This window comes from Cyprinus carpio, chromosome A21, assembly GCF_018340385.1.
Source record: "Cyprinus carpio isolate SPL01 chromosome A21, ASM1834038v1, whole genome shotgun sequence".
Taxonomy (NCBI): Eukaryota; Metazoa; Chordata; class Actinopteri; order Cypriniformes; family Cyprinidae; genus Cyprinus; species Cyprinus carpio.
The window spans coordinates 4,850,717-4,870,606 of NC_056592.1; the positions used below are offsets into that span (position 1 = coordinate 4,850,717).

The 19,890-nt window shown below is 33.1% G+C and overlaps 1 protein-coding gene across 2 annotated transcripts; it reads right to left on the reverse strand.

The window, feature by feature from the left end:
• Positions 1-1,247: 1,247 nt before the first annotated feature.
• Positions 1,248-5,859, reverse strand: LOC109046258 (proteinase-activated receptor 1-like). 2 transcript variants are annotated; one of them, XM_042778663.1, is made up of 5 exons: positions 5,496-5,859; positions 5,330-5,411; positions 4,461-4,541; positions 3,875-3,997; positions 1,248-3,138 (listed from the first exon to the last, which is right to left on the reverse strand). In XM_042778663.1, exons 2-5 carry the CDS (start codon positions 5,391-5,393, stop codon positions 2,006-2,008), a joined length of 1,401 nt encoding a protein of 466 aa, XP_042634597.1. In that variant the 5' UTR covers positions 5,394-5,411; positions 5,496-5,859; the 3' UTR covers positions 1,248-2,005. The 2 variants fall into 2 exon arrangements, with proteins under 2 accessions (XP_042634597.1, XP_042634596.1); XM_042778662.1 differs by having other exon boundaries at positions 5,492-5,859.
• Between the last annotated feature and the right edge of the window lie 14,031 nt (positions 5,860-19,890).

The following is a 19,890-nucleotide window of genomic DNA, read 5'->3' on the forward strand; positions in this document are numbered from 1 at the left end:
CACGAGCACTCCTGCTTCTATTTATAGTATTTCTGTGCTGTTGCTGTATTTTGTCAATCATTTTTTGCAGTGTTTTTTCATTATTTTTGTCCTGTTAAATTAACAAAATAGCAGCAACAACCTTTTCAGTTTAGTGTGAAGATTTTTGTTGATTTTGAAGTGTTATGTATTCCAATAACACCTAAAGAATTAAATCAATTTATTGGCTTGTGCAAAATAAAGTAATTATCAGTGAAAAAATGTCCGTCTCCTTGGTGCAGTCATTTATTCTAAATATAGGCCTACCCTTACGTGACAAGAATATACTGCAAAATATAATGCAATATATTACATAATACATTTCCGTATGGTAAACCAGTGGTTATATTTTTCAATAAAGAGCAATATATGCATTGACAATGTATGGCTATACATTGATAAATATATTTAGAAATGTAGAAAAAAAATACATCAAATATTCACAAAGTTCGATTCTTTATTGAGTATATATTGCACATACATGTTCTTATATAAATGTAAATATACACACATATACACAAAACTTCATGGAATGAGCTACAGCAGATTTCTAGTTCCCAGCATGCTTTGCTCCTGTTAAAGGAGAGTAAAAGTTTTCAATTCATATAGGGGGAGATCTGTTAGTGTTTAATTTTGTATTATTTTGACATTTAAAAGGGTTTCTGGTGTTTGTAAGTTTGTGAGGTTACCATTGTGGTGAAGAGTAGAGCCTGTGGTTAGGATGAGGATTGACCAATCAACATTAAGATGGCTGTGCACATTCAGTACAGTGATAGACTAACCAATAACTTCATAATAATTAGTAGTTTATAATATATTATAAAAAACCAACAATATAAAAAAATAAAAAAATTATATATTAAAAAAAAAATTGTTGAACATAAAACTTGCCTCTGCTGTAAGACAAGATTTTAGCATTTCCGTTTTATCACTGAGACCTGAGAAAAGAATTATATACAGTAGATATTTCAGCAAAACAATATGATATAGGGGAGACCAGGGCAAGTTTTTACACTTTTTACTCCATTCAAAATTTGATTATAGTTGAGACCAGAACTTAAAAGTCTGAGAAAATAAGATAATAAAATAAACTTGTTTGACAACTAGCCTCCATATTGCAAATATACACGCTCAGATCAATAATAAAATAATAATAATCTGAGAATATATATATATATATATATATATATATATATATATATATATATATATATATATATATATATATATATATATATATATATATATATATATAATTCATATGCACATATAATTTAATATGATGATATTTACAAATTCAAGCTGTCAATTAAAACCGGCAATTTAATATAGTGCAGTGATCCTGTAAAGCAAAAGAGGTTATATCTTAACTGAACACAGACATGGAAAAAAGTCTGATAATATACACAGATAACATGTCTTTATGTATAAAATTAATTACAGTGACTGCAGCATGGCTTTGTTCCACCCACCCATGCACACACTCTCTGGGATTGACTGCTTTTTATATTTGTTGTATTTTGACTGCTGGCACTTTCCACAAACAGACACTAAATGGAGCCTGAAATGTTTTTATTATATCTTTCTAAACAAATATTTAGTGAAAGTAGGTGCTTAACTTTTAGAAAATGCTGATTAATATTGCAGAAAATATTAAATAACAACATGATCTGTTTTATTATCTATTCATTTGTACAAATTTTAGTCTAAAGCCCTTATATGTATAATAAATAGATAAATAGATGTAAGTGTATCAAATAAATGATAAAATAGCATCTTTTTAAAAAGTGTCTGCTATACAATATTCTATTCACTGCCACTTAACTCTAATTTTACAGCAACAGCATGGAAGGAATATTAATCCTGCTTTAACATAAATCAGGATTTGTAGCCAAAATAGAGATAACTTTGAATTCAATCTTCTGTCAATAGTAAAATATATGAGTATACAACTGCTGAAATTTCATTAGCTCTATGTAGAAACAATTCACATCTTAATGCGTGCCTGACTGTACTCACAACTCACATGAGAGGATTCTGTCTGAGTGTTTGAATTTGATAAGGTGGTTTTCCCCCATCTCCACCAAAACACAGAGTTGATCTTCTGTCTCATCTGAGACGAGCCATAGTAGTACAGCAGAGGGTCCAGAAAAACACTTACACTCCCCAAACACACAGCCACCAGGTAAGCCGCATATGATGAATCTCCCTCCCTGCTGTTGATTTTAGTAGTAGCTAATTGAACACAGTGGTACAACAGGATGCCATTGGTTGGAGCAAAGCATATCACAAACACCATCAGCACGGTGAAAGCCATAATCACAGCTCTCCTTCTTTTTTCTGAGAGCGATGAGGATTTTGCTAATTGATTAGACTTGGTACGGAGCGCATATATGATGGTAGAGTAGCTCACTAAGGTGACAATAAATGGCACAAAGTAGTAGAGGCAGGAGAGGATGAAGAACAGGTACATGTACAGCTGATCCTTAGGATCATCATGGATCAGCGCATCATGGCACGTGACGCCCACATTCTTAATCTTGAATGTTTGTCTCATTGAGAGAAGTGGCACCGTACCAGCGAGCGCCAGCAGCCAGACTAATGTGCATATGAATGTGGCTTTCCTTGCTTTCCTCCAGGTCAGAGAGGCGATGGGAAACACCACAGCCAGCAGCCTGTCCACACTTATGCACATCATCAGCAGCAGTATGGAGCAGTACATGTAGCAGTAGTAAGCTGCAGTGATCACACGACACGCCGCCTCACCGAACACCCAATCTGAAGCGTTCAGCTGGTAGTGGATCTTCAGAGGTAGCAGCAGGGTGAAGAGCAGGTCCACACACGCCAGGTGAGACATGTAGATCACTGCTGGTTTCTTCTCTCGAATCTTACAGGTGAACGTTACCAAGGCCAAAGCATTCAGGGGCAAACTAATGAGGAAGATGATGATGTAGAACGAGGGCATGATGCGTGTGGCCATTGGGCCTTTAAGGAAGTCAGCAGCTTCGTCTGAGATATTGAATACCAGCACTTTAGTCCGGTTGCATTTTGCTGCATTCAGATCAGTGTTAATACATGGATGTGCTCTTTTATTAGACTGAGATGCTTGCTGGCGTATCTCTGTAACCCAACATACAAAAACACAACAGCATCAGTGACAGCTCTCACTAGACATATGAATATGACTGAGAGGCTTTGATAAAGATGTTTAAGGCATTCACACCAAGAATGAAAACTAGCATTCAAAACAACAGACAATAATGTTCTATTTATTATAAATGCACACATCATTTTTGTCATCTGCTCCTTTAAAATCTTGAGCTCATTAAAGCAGGAATCTGATTGGCTGTCAATATTTTTATCATTCATTAGCTGGAAGAAATCATTCTGAAAGTGTTAATCTCCTTCCTCTGTGTTGTTATTGGTATAGTGTGAATTTTATTCTCATAGAATTAGAATGAGTTTTAACACTTATCGCTATTGTTCTTGGTGTGAACGGGCCTTTAAACCACAACCCCAATTGTAGTAGGCTTGCAGTACAAACAGTGTTAAACATACCTCTGTCCCAACTTTTTTGGAGTGTGTTGCAGCCATCAAAATCAAAATTAGTTTACAGTATATTTGCAAATTAAGTTGTCAGTGAAAACATTGGATTTTTTTTCTTTGTACTTTAGTCAATTAAATAAAGGTTAAAAAGAACGAACAAATAACATATTTTAAGGCATTTCACAAAACATCCCAGCTTTTCTGGAATTGGGGTTGTAAAACCTCAGAGTCCAAAACGAACACAAGGCCATTTCATTTGTTGTATAGTTACTGTTAGCAGTGTGTCTGCTGGATATTGTACGTACAGTACCTTCATGAGTTTTATTTGGCATTAAAGAAGAGTCGGGCGATGTCTCATCCATATTGTACTCAAACGGCTCATCAGTCTGGGTTTCATAGACACGCTGAACAAAAAAACTGCGTCCAGAGGGGCCTGTATCCAAACACAACCATCAGTGATGCTCTCATAACACATCCAGATAAGGAAAGGCGACTGGGACATATATGATATATAATCATTTGATGACTTCTGGGAATGTCCTTTTACTGTTTTTCATAGTAAATTATAAAGTACTTTATAGTTTTTATGTTCAAAAAACATTTTTGACAGCATTTTACAGTAAAATTACATATAATGCAATGTTAAACCACTGACCATTGAGATATATATATATATATATATATATATATATATATATATATATATATATATATATATATATATATATATTATATTTTTTTTTTTTTTTTTTTTTTTTTTTTTTGTAGTGTTTTACATTTTTTTTTTCTGTAAAAATAAAAAGACTTTAAAATACTTTTAAAAATAATTTTGAAGTGGGGGGTCATAACTTCATTTCCAGTTTGTAAATGTAAGATGGTATTTAAAGGAACTATACCGCTGGGTTTATCATGAGGATCCTGTGGATGAACCGGCTGAACAGTTGTTGCAGTTTCAGCTAAACTGTCTTCAGCACTAACTGTAATCAAACATACAAAAGAAATACTAGTAAATTCCTATGTAACATTACTAGATAAATACAGGAAAACAACCATATCTGAGAGCTCGATAATGCGAATAATACTTCCAACCGAAACACACTGCAGGGACATTTCCTAGGAATGCTGTAAACAGCATCTCTATCAGATTCTATGTTGCTTTTGATGTGCCTGCGAAGGATTAAATTTGAGTATAAACTTTTATGAAAGGTTATATTCCAAAGCCTTGTTGGCTGGTGCTTTTAGCTGTGTTTTGGAACAAGGTAGATGCTTTCTAGCTGATCTAAGATTTTTTACTTAATTTTTTTTTATATAACACAAATATCACAAATTAAATAATTCACTTATCAAATTATTTATTATTAAAATAAATAAAAAATAAAAAAAAAGATTGATTCATTCCCGTATTTATTTATTTATTTTTACAATAAATAAAATATCAAAAAACATTTAATGATTAGATGCTGCATTGGTGAAGAGAAGGACTAATATCTCAATATTTTAATTATAAAAATCATAATATTATAATATAATAAAAAATATATTAATTATTTTTTTATATAAATTATATTATATATATATATTTCTTTATTTAGCCTATATATAACAAGTAGGAGAAAGAGAGAGAGAGTAAAAATTAATAATAAAAAAATAAAAAGTTACTTTCTTCAACTCTTCCTTTCAGTTATTCGCGTAAGTTCAAGTGCACCAGGGAAAATACCAGAAAATCAAAATCTCAGTTTCTTCATGCATGAATAGGTAAACTTACCGTTAAAGATGGCAGTGCATGTGTGCGCATTCAGAATAACAAACAGGATAGTTTTGATTTCCATAACGTCAGCTGCCTGTTTCTAAAACAAAAACTGAATTTTAGTTCGGAAGTAAAACAGACTCTTCTAACTGTAGAAACCGGTTGTTTTGAGAAACAAACTCGCATGTGAAGTCTCAGGACGCGGTCTGAACAGTCAGAGTAAAGCTCGTTCTGCTCTGTGGTGTGGCTCGAGCGAGGATGTACGTTTCAGTGTGATGACATCACGAATCTTGCATTCCATAACTGCTATTATCAAACCCAGACATTGTGTCTGACTGTCCCAGGTCGTTGTGGTTGATATGCTAAGCGGATAGATTTTGTAAACTGATAAACTGATTTTGTTATTTGTTATTCTGCTCCACGAAGTTGCCTACGGAATACCACAATGTCCTAGAAAAACGGAAGTGCATGTTTGCTTATTCATGTAAGATTCTAGACTTCCAACTGATTAAGATAACAGACTCTCTCTCTCTCTCTCTCTCTCTCTCTCTCTCTCTCTCTCTCTCTCTCTCTCTCTCTCTCTCTCTCTCTCTCTCTCTCTCTCTCTCTCTCTCTCTCTCTCTCTCTCTCTCTCTCTCTCTCAGAGTGGACATTTCCGGTTTATATACTGGAAAACCTGTGCTGGGCAGGAATAGACATGTCCATCAGGGGAAATGGGGGAGATCAGTATCTAATTGCTGTGTTATTCCAGTAAAGTAGCTTTTTTAAAAGTGTTTCGTTTCTGACTGTGAACATGTTTACAGACCGAATGAGACGTTCATCATGCTCATTGAACTAGTAACTGAAATGACCAGAGGCTGGGGTTTTATAGTGAACTCCGGCCATTTGGCCTCTTTCACACTGATATGACTGTCAAATGTGGCTCATTTAACAGAGATTCACTCTGTGGCATTGCAATATATATACTGTGTATATATATATTCACAAGGTTTGGCATAATAGACAAACACAAATAGGTACAAATAAAAATAAAATAGACAAAAAGAGAGGTATTCCAGAAGGTTATATATACAATGGTTAGTGCAAGATACTGTATAGTAGTGCAAACTGGAGCAAATTAAACAAAAACAACAGTGCAGAATACAGTATACACAGTATTGGTGTATACTATAGGAATGCATATCAGGATGTATGAATAATAAACATAAGTGTAACAGTATATATATATAACAGTATATATATTTTGGGTAAATCTAACAGGTCTCATTAATCTATTATTTTTTCCAGAGCAAACAGTTTTGGCTAAGGTCTCATAACATAACATTATATTTTATAACTTTAACTTTAGTGCTGTATATCAGAGCGCTGCCTTTGTACTTTTGACTGAATTGCCTAGCAACTTTTATGATGGCTGTTTTTAAAAAAAAATATATATTATTATTCAATAAATAATATTTTATAGAAATAACAGTAGTATTTAATAATAGTATTTAGTATTGTGTGTTCATGATGGTGATTTTAGTTACATTATTCCACCATTAGACGGTGACAAGAGAGTCAGCAGTAAAGAGTCAAGATTTTTATATTGAAAGAGACTGAAACATGGTTGTAAACAAGGAAGTTATTTTTACTTTCTACAACAGCTTGTAAGATGCAGCCAACACACAGATGAAAAGATAGTATGACAGAGATATTGCTTTTCTCAGTGGACATTCAAACTAATGTTTCATTGTGAATGTGAGAATGAGCTGAAGAATGAATGCTGTATCAGATGCAAGTAATCACACTCTCTCAGTCCATCTCTCTCATAATACTCTACATAATACAATAAGCTTTTAATACAGTAATACAATAAGCTTTTAATGAAGCAGAATTGACGTTTTCGAATTAGTAATGGAGTAAAACTGTCAAACTGACATTTGAATACGTGGTGGAAGTAGTTCTGCAGAAAAGAGGGTTTGTATATAGCAAATGTAAATACAAAATAAACAACGATTCTCTTTCAAATCAAAAATCAAAGCTAAATACACGTAGAAACAGCACATCCTTGTGGCACGGATGATACAGAAGAGCATAAGCAGCATATGGTGATATGGGGAGACACAGAGGAGACTGTTGACAAAGGAATTGTTGAATAAAGTCGTTATTTTTGTTTTCTTCGCTTACAAAAAGTGTTCCCGTTGCTTCATATAACCCAGATTGCTCGTCTGATGGCAGATGGAGTATTCTGATGATGACTTTCATACATTTTATGGACCTTGACACTGTTATTTACTTGGGAGTCTATGGGACAGTCACAGGCCTCCAGGTTTCCATCCAAAATATCTTAAATTGTGTTCCGAAGATGAACAAAGCTTTTATGGGTAAGTGATTAATGACAAAATTTTCATTTTGGGGTGGAGAATCCCTTTAAGCTTTTGAATCGCTCTCGCATTACTTTGATGCATAGACAGTAAAAGAGATGGACACAGCGACCCCATTGGAACTCAATTGAGACAAGTGAAGCCCATTTTTAGCGATTTTTAGCACTTCCGTTTCTGACAGCTCAGACTCAAACTAAGCTTGATGACGTCAGCAACCTGTCTGACAGATGTAAATCTTCTAGTAGCTGTGCGTGCAAACTGGCATCGTTAAGCTTGCAGAGACGGCGAGCTGAGCGGGGATTCTTTGGCGTGAGGTGAGGCAGGAGTAAGTATTCTGATTAATTATTTTTGTATAGTATTTTAAAATGTAACGCCAGTACGCCATATCTCTTGACGTCTCCCCGATTGCCTGCGAGCTTCTCCTCCTGTCTGTATGGTAATTTCTCTACTGTGCGCACAGAGAGTCGAGTGGTTATGACGCAATCGTTAGCCCTATTTTTACAAAAAACTGTTTCTACGGGGCCATAATGTAACATAGAAGGTAATGGAGCCCTTTAACCTTGTCGTATATCTTTAGAAATAAATAATGGACAAATGGAGTTCTTTTAACGCCTCAGATGTAAAGTTATTCGCTGTCAAAGTGACGCAAAAATGAATGGGAGTCAATATGCTTGACCCTCGGTTTCTGACAAAATAAAAGCTCATACATATAATTACTGTACAAAAAATAATAATAATGGAAGCAAAAAAATACAATTCTAAATATAAAATATCTGCGCAGCGGCGCTGCATCTCAAACAAGCCTAAAGGTAAACTCATTCTATGACTTATATACAGGCATATGGATATGGAAAAGCAGATTTTTCAATTGAACATATTAATAATAGCAACACTAAATTCAAATCGAATCATTTTACTCATATAGATTTTAATGAATAGAGAAATCTGAAACGTACATAAAACAAATATTGAGTTTTGTCTTGGCTCATGTGCTTGTTTTCTCATAACCTTGATCTGGAAAAAAGATACACACGTTAATCACCATCTGTCTGGAGTGATACTGGTTTTATTTGAATGAATAGCCACATTCCATTCACAGCACTTAGAATGCCGAATGCTGATGATATAACACACACACACACACACACACACACACACACACACACACACACACACACACACACACACACACACACACACGTGGTTTCTGAGACATATAACTAACTATAAAGACCATAGAGAAGTTTCCCTAGTCTTTTAAAACATGGAAAATAAATGATTTCTTTTGTTACATTTTATTGGAACAGATTCAGTAATGTTTCAGTAGGAACAAAACATCAAATTAAGCCTGGGACGTCTGTCCTCTGGAGAGCACATAAACTTGTGATGTTTGTTTGAGATGGCCATCTGTTTTATATCTTACTTTACTGCTTATATATACAGTCTAAATAGCTCCCCCCATCATACTAGACTAAACATGCTGAATGTCTGAACTCATTCTGTTATTCAAACAGAGATTAATTATTAATTATATATAAAAAACATTTGTTTATTGTAATTGAGTGTTTGTTTCTCTGATTATTCCCAAATGTCTGTTTTCCCCTAGATGTATAAGTAAGCAAGAGGAAGGATTTTTGTAAAGTATGTTTGAATGTGGAAACTTGGGGAAGAATAGGTGTTTGAATGCAGTCCACACCCCCCCCCCCCCCAAAAAAAAAAAAATTTCACATCATGAAATTAGTAGTACTTTTATAAAATGTTTAAAATTCTAGTGTAATGCTATCTCCTCGCCACTAGGGGTCAGTAAGTCCACTTGACTGTCACATAGACTAATGCAATACAAACATTACTGAGTGCACTTTTCACTTAAGCTTTTGTGTTTATTGTACATCATGTAATATTAATTTAGCTGGAAGCAGAATACAAGTATAGAGATATCTATTTGTAGGTCTCATTCCGAGCGCAACACTGTGATTCCTCAGTCTTGACTTTAGATGTTAGGCTTCTTTAATAACGGCATTTTCAGACTCAAGCTATTAAATTAATTATGCACATTTCATTAGTCATAATGAATTATATAGCAAGCCATATTCACTGATTCACTGAGCAATAAAAATGAAACCTGGACCATTTTTAAGGTCATAAATGATTTTCCTGCTTGCAGATAGGATATTCTGCGTTGTGAACATTATAGCGCTATATATATTTCAATAACATTCAATAACATTCATTCATTAATTAACAGACCTAATTAAAATATATTTTGTTTAATTTACTACTTTTTCAGGAAGAATTCAGATTCCGTTGTTTCTTCAGCTAATTCTGAAATTTGTACATTTTAAAAATATTTGTGTGTGTGTTCACTGCTGTGTGTGTGCACTTTGGATGGGTTAAATGCAGAGCACGAATTCTGAGTATGGGTCTCCATAGTTGGCTGTATGTCACGTCACTTCTCCGGCATAATTGGCTGTCAAGGTCAGAGTATTAAAACTATCCAGTAGAAAACAAGCTAGTATTTGCTTATTATTAACCTATCAACCTGCTCAGAGAGCCAATTAGAGTGATTTTCTGTTCCTTATGGGCCATTATTTATGACATCATAATGACCGCCTCCTGTGATCTGCACTGTAGTGGATTCTGCCTGTAATCTTCAGTTTTCTAAACTCTTTAGTTCTGAATACACTCAGGTCATACTGAGGAAATACTGAGGTGCCATTTGTGCCTGAAAGTCTATTTTTTTAATCATTTATTTGAAAAAGGTTACTGCTGAATGTTCAAGAAATCCTAACTCACACTGTAACCACAATAAAAAAAAGATACTGTATAAAAAATAACATTAATAAACAATGACAAAAAAAATATAAAAAAAATAAGTAGTGAAGTATTTTAGAATGTTTCTATTTCAAATAAATGCTGTTCTTTTGAACTTTTTATTCATCAAAGAATCCTGAAAAAAATAAATCATAGATTAGATACAAATATTAAACAGTACAAGTGTTTTCAGCAGGATAATAATAAGAAATGTTTTAAATACATTTTAAAATGTATTCAAATAGAAAACAGTTATTTTAAATTTTAATAATATTTCACAATATTACTGTTTTTATTGTATTTTTACACAAATTAATGGTGAGCATAAGATACTTTTTTCGTCCCAACCCCAAACTTAAAAAAACTAAGCTAAATGTTTGATGAAATTAAATGTTTTTGCACTCCATATAACATGCAAACTGCATGATAAACCTTGTATCTGTCAGAAACAACTGGTAGGAATGTATGTGAATCGTTTTTTTTGGGGGGGGGGTCGTTGTTTTTCTCACTTCTCTTTGGTTCCACTAGTGGCGCATAAACAACACACTTCTCCAATAAGAGTGTGTGGACGAGTAAGGAAGAGGAAGGGAGGTGATCTGTTCTTGCTACTGATATTAATTAAAATGATCTCACAAAAAAAACATCCCAAAGATCAAAAAAACAAAAAACACACAACACATGTCTTTTTTTTTTTTTAACTGTCTGTCTAGTGGAGTGTAGATTGGAGGATTGGTAAAGAAAATGTGATGCTCAGCAGAAATTTATGTTAAATTTGTATATAGAATATGCAACATTCCCAGCACCACAATGGAAGATGAAACGAAGATGTATTAATGTCAGTGAGCCTGGTTAGTATAAAATGGCATGTTTTAGCAGTCGGCCAATGTTGGAAAAGCACTAAATTGGTTTCTTCTTTTAGCTTATCAGAGACACTTAGACACAGCAGTTCAGCAGAGTGCCAGATGTTGTCAATGCAGTATGTAGGGGTGTGTGTGTGTGTGTGTGTGTTTGTGTGTGTGTGTGTGTCGTTCAGTTGATCTCTGAGGAATGTGTGTTGATATTAAAGTCTCTGTTCTGGCCATTTCAGCAATATACAAACTTCATTCTGAAAGCAACTTTACACTCATATATCTATCTATCTATCTATCTATCTATCTATCTATCTATCTATCTATCTATCTATCTATCTATCTATCTATCTATCTATCTGTCTATCTGTCTATCTGTCTGTCTGTCTGTCTATCTGTCTGTCTGTCTGTCTGTCTGTCTGTCTGTCTATCATCTATCTATCTATCTATCTACAGATTTAATTTACCCTTTTATTCACATATTTACATTGATCGGTGAACGTAAACAGAAGCTCAACCGTGCTTGCTTGATGTGCGAGAACAGACCTCATTGGTTGTAGCAGATGTTTAAATGTGCTGTGTAACACATGAGAATAAACCTCAGCAAGCATGCTTGAGCTTCCATTTGCCATAACTGATGTGTGTGTTGATTAATGTATAAAATCCTAAAGTAAATTCGTCTCTTCTGAAAATTTGGACTAAACCGCTCTATTCATATGGATTAGTTTTACAATCTCTTTATGAACTTTTTGAAACATCAAAGTGGTAGTTGCGCAGACTGTCAATGGAGGGGAAGAAATCTTTCAGATTTCATTAATAACATCTTCATTCGTGTTCCAAAGATGAACGTAAAGACCTACAGGTTTGGAATGACATGAGGGTGAGTAAATGATGACAGAATTTTTGGGTGAACTATCCCTTTAAAACTATAAAGAAAAAAATCATACGTCATTTTTAGTAAGTGCAGGATCAGCACAGCTGAACAGCTTTGTTCTGTTTACACATTCATAATCGGGATGATCCAAATGTTTGCTTTTCTTTTCTTAACAGTCTTAAGTCACTTTCCAAATCCCTGTAGTGATTTTCATCTGTTGCTGCGTGGAAATAAAGCTTCCACTTGCAGGAAACATGGCCTGTATATCCTATTGGGCGTAACTGCAATGACAGTTTGCCAACAGACCCTGAAACAGCCAGCTTTTACAGTTTAATACCATGACAACCCATTCTATGATTTTGTTTATATTCCATCACTCTTGGGTGCAATTGTTTCCTTCTAAAACATTTTCCACAGCACTGACCACAGATGTGAGTCTGTTTTTCTTTAACTCCTTAACTGTGGCCCTGACCCAAATGGCACACTTCCACCAAGTCCCATCAAAGTTGATCCTATGAAAAACATAGGTCAAAGTTGATCCTATGAAAAACATTATTAGTCCCATCAAAGTTGATCCTATGAAAATAATTTTGAAATCGGACATTGCTTTACAATGGAAATGGTACTTTAAAAGCTTTTAGCAGGCTCCTCCCCCTAGGGGGCGGCCTCAAGTGTCAGATGAAAAATTTACTACAATATTTTGTCCTCAAAACTCTTGACAAAATACATATCATTGGAAAGGTCTGAGTCTCAAGGTTCCATATCTGGTAACTGTTTTGTGATAAAATTAATATTGCAAAATAAATGTATAAATTTGTGACAAGAAAGTTCAGTTTGGGGTGTCACCCAGTGGCTATTTTTGGTACAGCACCTAAACAAAATCACAGTTATTATAAAGCTCATCCTGAAACATGGTTTAATATACTTCATCTGTTTAGATTTTCTATGATTCTGTAACTCTGCTGAGTTGTCTGTAAGTCCCTCAGTAATCCAGGGGTTAAAAGTCAAGTCTATAGGTTAATGGGATTGACACGTGCTTTGTCTCCCTCTCTTTGTGTTTCTCTGGGAGAATATCTCTGACCTTTCTATCCCTTTGAAGACTGGAAAATTTGAGGAGAATTCACTGGAAGAATGAGTGGGAGAGAAACATAGTGGGGGTGGAATGTCAGTCGCGTCCCATGAACCCATTTATACACAGTTTCTTGGACAGCTATTTATTAATTAAATAAACCATAAAAAATGCAAATGACAGTGATCCCAGAAGCAAAAGCAAACCAAAATACAAAATAAGAAAAAAATATTGACAGCATTAATGTGTGTTGCTAAGTAAACCATACTTATTATTTTTGCTTTTGCATGGAGACACACATGGAATCAAAAATAATCTAAAAATCTGAATAGGATTTTTAAACAAAATGTCCTTTATAAAACAATGGACTATATTAATGTTAGCCTAAATTGCATAAGCCCAACAGTATGTAAAATTAACATCATGTATAGAAAATAAGAAAATGGACAGTTTGGAAAATGCATTAACAATAACAGTATGATAGTCTACCCATATTAATGTAGTCTGGATCAGTGTTGTTATTGTTAACCAAAAATAAAACTAATAAAATCTATAATAATAAAAAAAAAAAAAGCTGAAAAAAAATGAAAAATTTAAACTTACAAAAATTAAACAAAAATGATACATTTTGCCTTGGCAACTAACTGAAATAAAATGTAAGTAAAATAAATTGATAAAAATAAATAAATTGAAAATTGGTATAAAAATATATTAAATATTATACTAAATAGAAATACTAAATAGAAATATACAAAAAAACAGAACAGAATTACTAAAACTTAAACTAAAAAATTTAAATTAAATGAAAATATAAAAACAAAAGCTAATAATAGACAATAATACTATAACAGTATATAAAGAATTTATTAAAATGAAAACTTAAAGATAAACTTAAAAAAAAACTGAAATAAGTAAAATTACTAAAATGAAAACTAAAATAAAAAAATAAGCTAAAAAAAAAAAAATTCCCACAGGCAATATTAATCAAATGTCGGGAAAAAAATGTAAATATGTAAATATAAAAATAAAACCTAATCCAAAATTTTTAAAATGCTTAAATATTTATATACAGTACATACTATGTTATATATATGAATATATATATATATATAGATATATATATATATTATATTATATATCTATATATATATGATATATATATATATATACTATCTATAATACTTGGTATAGTTGTAATTTGAATCTCAGCTTTTTATGACAATATTTGTACATTTAAAATTTTAAAGCTAATAATTTTAAAGTTAATTTGTTTAACATAAAGTTAATTTGTCAACCATAGGACCTTTTTAGTGTAAACAAAAATGTAAAAATTGAAAATAAAAAGCACATAATATACACTTTCCATTAATACACTTAATGGAACAGATGCATATAATTCATAATGTTTTATGCAATATGCACAATAAAAAATAATATTGCATATTATTACATTCATTAATTGCAATTACAATAGAAATTATCAAATGCAATAATTCAATAAATCCAGAGCAAGAGAAACATCAGCTATACCAGACTTGAACAAAACCCCTATAACCATCTTATCCTAACCCTGCCATAAATGCACTGTAAGTCACTTTAGATAAGAGTGTGGTTTGTACAGTAGTACCCTCTCTCTCTCTCGTATGAGCGCATGCGCTCATAAATACACTCTTTGATCTTACACTAAGTTATCCTACAATAAATACACACTATTACACTAAACTAATGACTGATGAACCTTGTGGAAATAGCAGAAAATAATTTTCCACATTCAAGTAGCAGTTAAAATGTTCTGAGGCAAACCCACCCAGTATGTGGCTGTGTGTGTGGATGAAGCGTAAGTCAGACTGATCTTTTGTGCTTGGGTTTCGCTTGGATGATGTAGATGCTCACTCATGCTTTCCCAGCATGCTGTCCTGTCTGGAGGGCATCAGGTGTGAATGACCTGTGACTTCAGAATCAGCAGGTTTATGATTTAATGAACCATTCATCACCTGATCCTTATTCTCTTCTTTCACAACAGAAAGAGTCACCCACAGAAAGCGCATTGTTTTGTGACTGTAAAAAATCTGTGAAGTTATAGTAAAAAAACAGCCTGTGTTTTGACAGAACTTTACTTTAAAAATATGGTAGCAGCAATTATCAGTTTTTACGTTGCAACCTGAATCAATGTTCACCACAAGTAGCTTATTCCACAATCTGAGGGAAATACTTAGATGATAGAGGTAGCACACAAATACAAAACCACATCATAAGTAACATGGCACAAGAATGCAGTAAATATAGTGTAACAATGTAAGATTACAATAACTAATGCAAAATGCTCAAGAAATCACTAAAGAAGAAACAATGGAAGATGTCAAAAAAAAAATAAAAAGAGTAGAACAAAAGTCCCAACGATGAAGTTGTATTGGATTACATCGATTTGAGTTGTCGTGTATGGTGCCTCAAAATTAATATTTTCTTTACGTATAATGACTTCCTTGTGATTTATGCATACTAGTATTTAGATGCCACCTTATGCAGCATGTACAGCTCACAAAATGAAAAAAAAAAAAAAACCTAAAGAGGGATTCTGAGTTTATGTTTGCAATCACATTATCCAAACATGTGCATTCTGCAATACCCGTATCTTTATTGGATGATATCATTTTTTGCTATTAAAATAAATGTGAGACACATCAGGCAATAAATACACAATCTAGCTTTCAGAGAAGGAAATTCCCCTCACTACGCTCACCGCACTGGAAATCCCCCCCATGTTGTCTTTGAACAATGGAGTGTCTCACATTTCTTAAATAAAGCCTCTTTGTTTTTGCCAAAACATACATGTACAATTGATTTGAAAAATGACAAATCCTTTTAGTGTGACATGATATATGATTACTGCCCTTTCTAAATCACTATGCAGCTCACTGCTAATTAATTAGTTTTGTTGACAGAAAGGTTTTCTTTAGGGGGATTGAGCTAACTGATAGATTGATCTAAAACTGTTTTGACTAGCCAATTACTTTACAAACCTTCATCCACAAACACATACCTAATGCTCAAACGCTAACCAAACAAACCCATGTCAAAATCAAAAGCCAGCACAGAGCCCAGAATCTGGCATGTGTTTCATGAACGTGTGACTGTAAACAGAGCAAAGTGTTTTTGTGGTTATGTTTTATGACAAATATAAAAAATAAATAAAAAAATAAATAGAGCACAGTAAAAAAAAACATACACAACAAAACTAAATAATCATTCAAAGAAAACTATAAAAAAATGTATAAATAAAAAAAAAAAAAAAAAAAATTATATATTATAACATATATATATATATATATATATATATATGGATATATATATATATATGCTATATATATATATGTAAACATATAAAACAGAATTATTATCAATGTTGTCCATTAAATTGCTATCCTACTAGAGTAACAAGGATTTTCAGGATTTTGATGAATTTAATTTTTTTTATTTGCAATATTGCAACAACATAATTCTTACCTCAATTTTGATCAATATTAATGCAGTTACATATTAATATTAGATATATGTATTTAAATATATACATTTATATTTTATATATGTATTAATTTTAGATTTTGGTAGATATAACAATGTATACAGCAAAAAACCACAAAAATAATTTAAACCACATAAACAAAATCATTACAAAAATAAAAAAATCATTAAAAATCAAGTAAATGGTTTTTTTATGAACATTTTGCTCCATTAAATGTTGCAAGGATAAGACGATTAAACGATAACAATCTGTATTTACTGATTAACCCATCATTGCGTGCAGTTATATGGGCTGTTGGTTACAAAAGCCCTGCCCATGCTGAAAGCTCGACCAATCACCTCACAGTAAAGAGAGACAAGAGGAAAATATAAGAGGAAAAAATGCATTGATTGAAAATCCCATGATAACAATCAGATCATTTTTACCTATGCAACAGTACTGCTATGATGTAAACTCAATTGTTACCAATGAACTCTGATCTTTGCTCCATTGAAATTAATGCTAAAAAAGTATCTGCCATAGTGTCCTATTTAAGCTCAACCTGACACCTAAAATGAGTTTTGCACCATCCAACTTTGCTCAGAAATACTAATGGTTAAGGTGTGTGCAGAGGAATGTATGTCAATAGCACTCGCTAAACACTTTCTGTATTTGTATTTCAATTTTTAGCTGTGTGCCTGCCTAGCGCTACATGTGTTCAGCAGCTTTATGATGGTATGTGTGTGTGTGTGTGTGTGTCTTTGGTCCAGGATCTTAAATGATTCCTTCATATTATTTAAAGAAATCAAGTATGGGATCAATCAAATATGTTCATTTCCCACGACAGCAGGATGTGATAAAATAGAAAGAGGTTTGTTTTGGGTTTTGTATTTGTTAAAAGCAGCAGATGTCCTCCAGGCAATGCAGAAATACAGAAACAAGAATCATCTGCAGCGGAAATAACTCACTCTCATCTGCTCACTCCACTTCTGCAGCTTCTACTGCATGCTTTCTGCCTCTCTTATCAGGTTTGAATCTCTGATTAGGTATGAGCGCGTGCGCTCATAAATACACTCTTTGATCTTACACTAAGGTTGATGACCTTGAAATACACTCTTTGATCTTACACTAAGGTTGATGACCTTGTGGAAAAGCAGAAAATATTTTCCACATTCAAGTAGCAGTTAAAATGTACTGAGCAAACCCTACAGTATGTGTGTGTGTGGATGAAGCGTAAGTCAGACTGATGTTTGTGCTTGGTTTCGCTTGGATGATGTAGATGCTCATGCTTTTCCAGCATGCTGTCTGTCTGGAGGGCATCAGGTGAATGACCTGTGACTTCAGAATCAGCAGGTTTATGAGTTAATGACCATCCTCACCTGATCCTTATTTCTCTTTCACACACACAGAAAGCAGCTGGTTTTGTGACTGTAAAAATCTGTGAAAGTTATAGTAAAAAACAGGCTGTGTTTGACAGAACTTTACTTTAAAAATATGGTAGCAGCATTATAGTTTTTACGGATTGAACCTGAATCAATGTTCACCACAAGTAGCTTTTCCACAAGCTGAGGGAAATACTAAGATATAGAAGGTGCACACAAATACAAAACCCCATCATAGTAACACATGGCACAAATAATGCAGTAAATATTAATTTAACAACGTAAGATTACAAAACTAATGCACATAACTGATAAGAAATCACTAAGAAGAACATATGAAAATGTCAAAAAAAAAAAAAAAAAGTAAACAAAAGTCCCAGTATAGTTAAGCTTGTTTTGGATTCACGTGATTTCGTGTCATAGTGCCTCAAAATTTCTAATTTTCATTACTTATTAATGACTTCCTGTTGATTTGCATACCTAGTATTTAGAGCACCTTATGCATTGTACAGCTCACAAAAAAAAAAAAAAAATATAGGGAATTTCTAGTTTATTTTTGCAATCACATATCCAACATTGTGCATTCTGCAATACCCGTATCTTTATTGGATGATATCATTTTTTGCTATTAAAATAAATGTGAGACACATCAGGCAATAAATACACAATCTAGCTTTCAGAGAAGGAAATTCCCCTCACTACGCTCACCGCACTGGAAATCCCCCCATGTTGTATTTGAACAATGGAGTGTCTCACATTTCTTAAATAAAGCCTCTTTGTTTTTGCCAAAACATACATGTACAATTGATTTGAAAAATGACAAATCCTTTTAGTGTGACATGATATATGATTACTGCCCTTTTCTAAATCACTATGCAGCTCACTGCTAATTAATTAGTTTTGTTGACAGAAAGGTTTTCTTTAGGGGATTGGCTAACTGATAGATTGATCTAAAACTGTTTTGACTAGCCAATTACTTTACAAACCTTCATCCACAAACACATACCTAATGCTCAAACGCTAACCAAACAAACCCATGTCAAAATCAAAAGCCAGCACAGAGCCCAGAATCTGGCATGTGTCTCACGAACGTGTGACTGTAAACAGAGCAAAGTGTTTTTGTGGTTATGTTTTATGACAAATATATCAAGGAAATTTAGACTCAGTTGAGTGGCATAGAATTCCAAACATGCTCAACAATGCTGACTGATGTTTGGAGGAAAGCTATTTTTATTTTTTTTGTAAAAAATAAATAAATAAATTATTATATATATATATAACATTATTATCAATGTTGTAAATGGCTATGCTACTTAGTAACAATGGATTTTCAGGATTCGTTGATGAATAGGACATTTTTTTTAATTTAAATATTGCAACAACATAATTCTTTACTTTCAATTTTGATCAATTTAATGCAGTTACATATTAATACATTTATATGTATTTAAATATATACATTTATATTTTATATATGTATTCATTTTATATTTTGGTAGATATAACAATGTATACTGCAATGAACTCGTAAATGAGTAAAGCTCATAATTTTATTTTTTTCCATGTTAACAATATCAGTAGACAAAGACAATATTATGAACATTAAAGTAAATGTTGCAACACACTTAAACCAACTGCATCTGTATTTCTGAGCACATCATTGTTGCAGTTATTGGCTGTTGGTTACAAAGCCCTGCCCATGTGAAAGCTCGACCAATCACCACACAGTA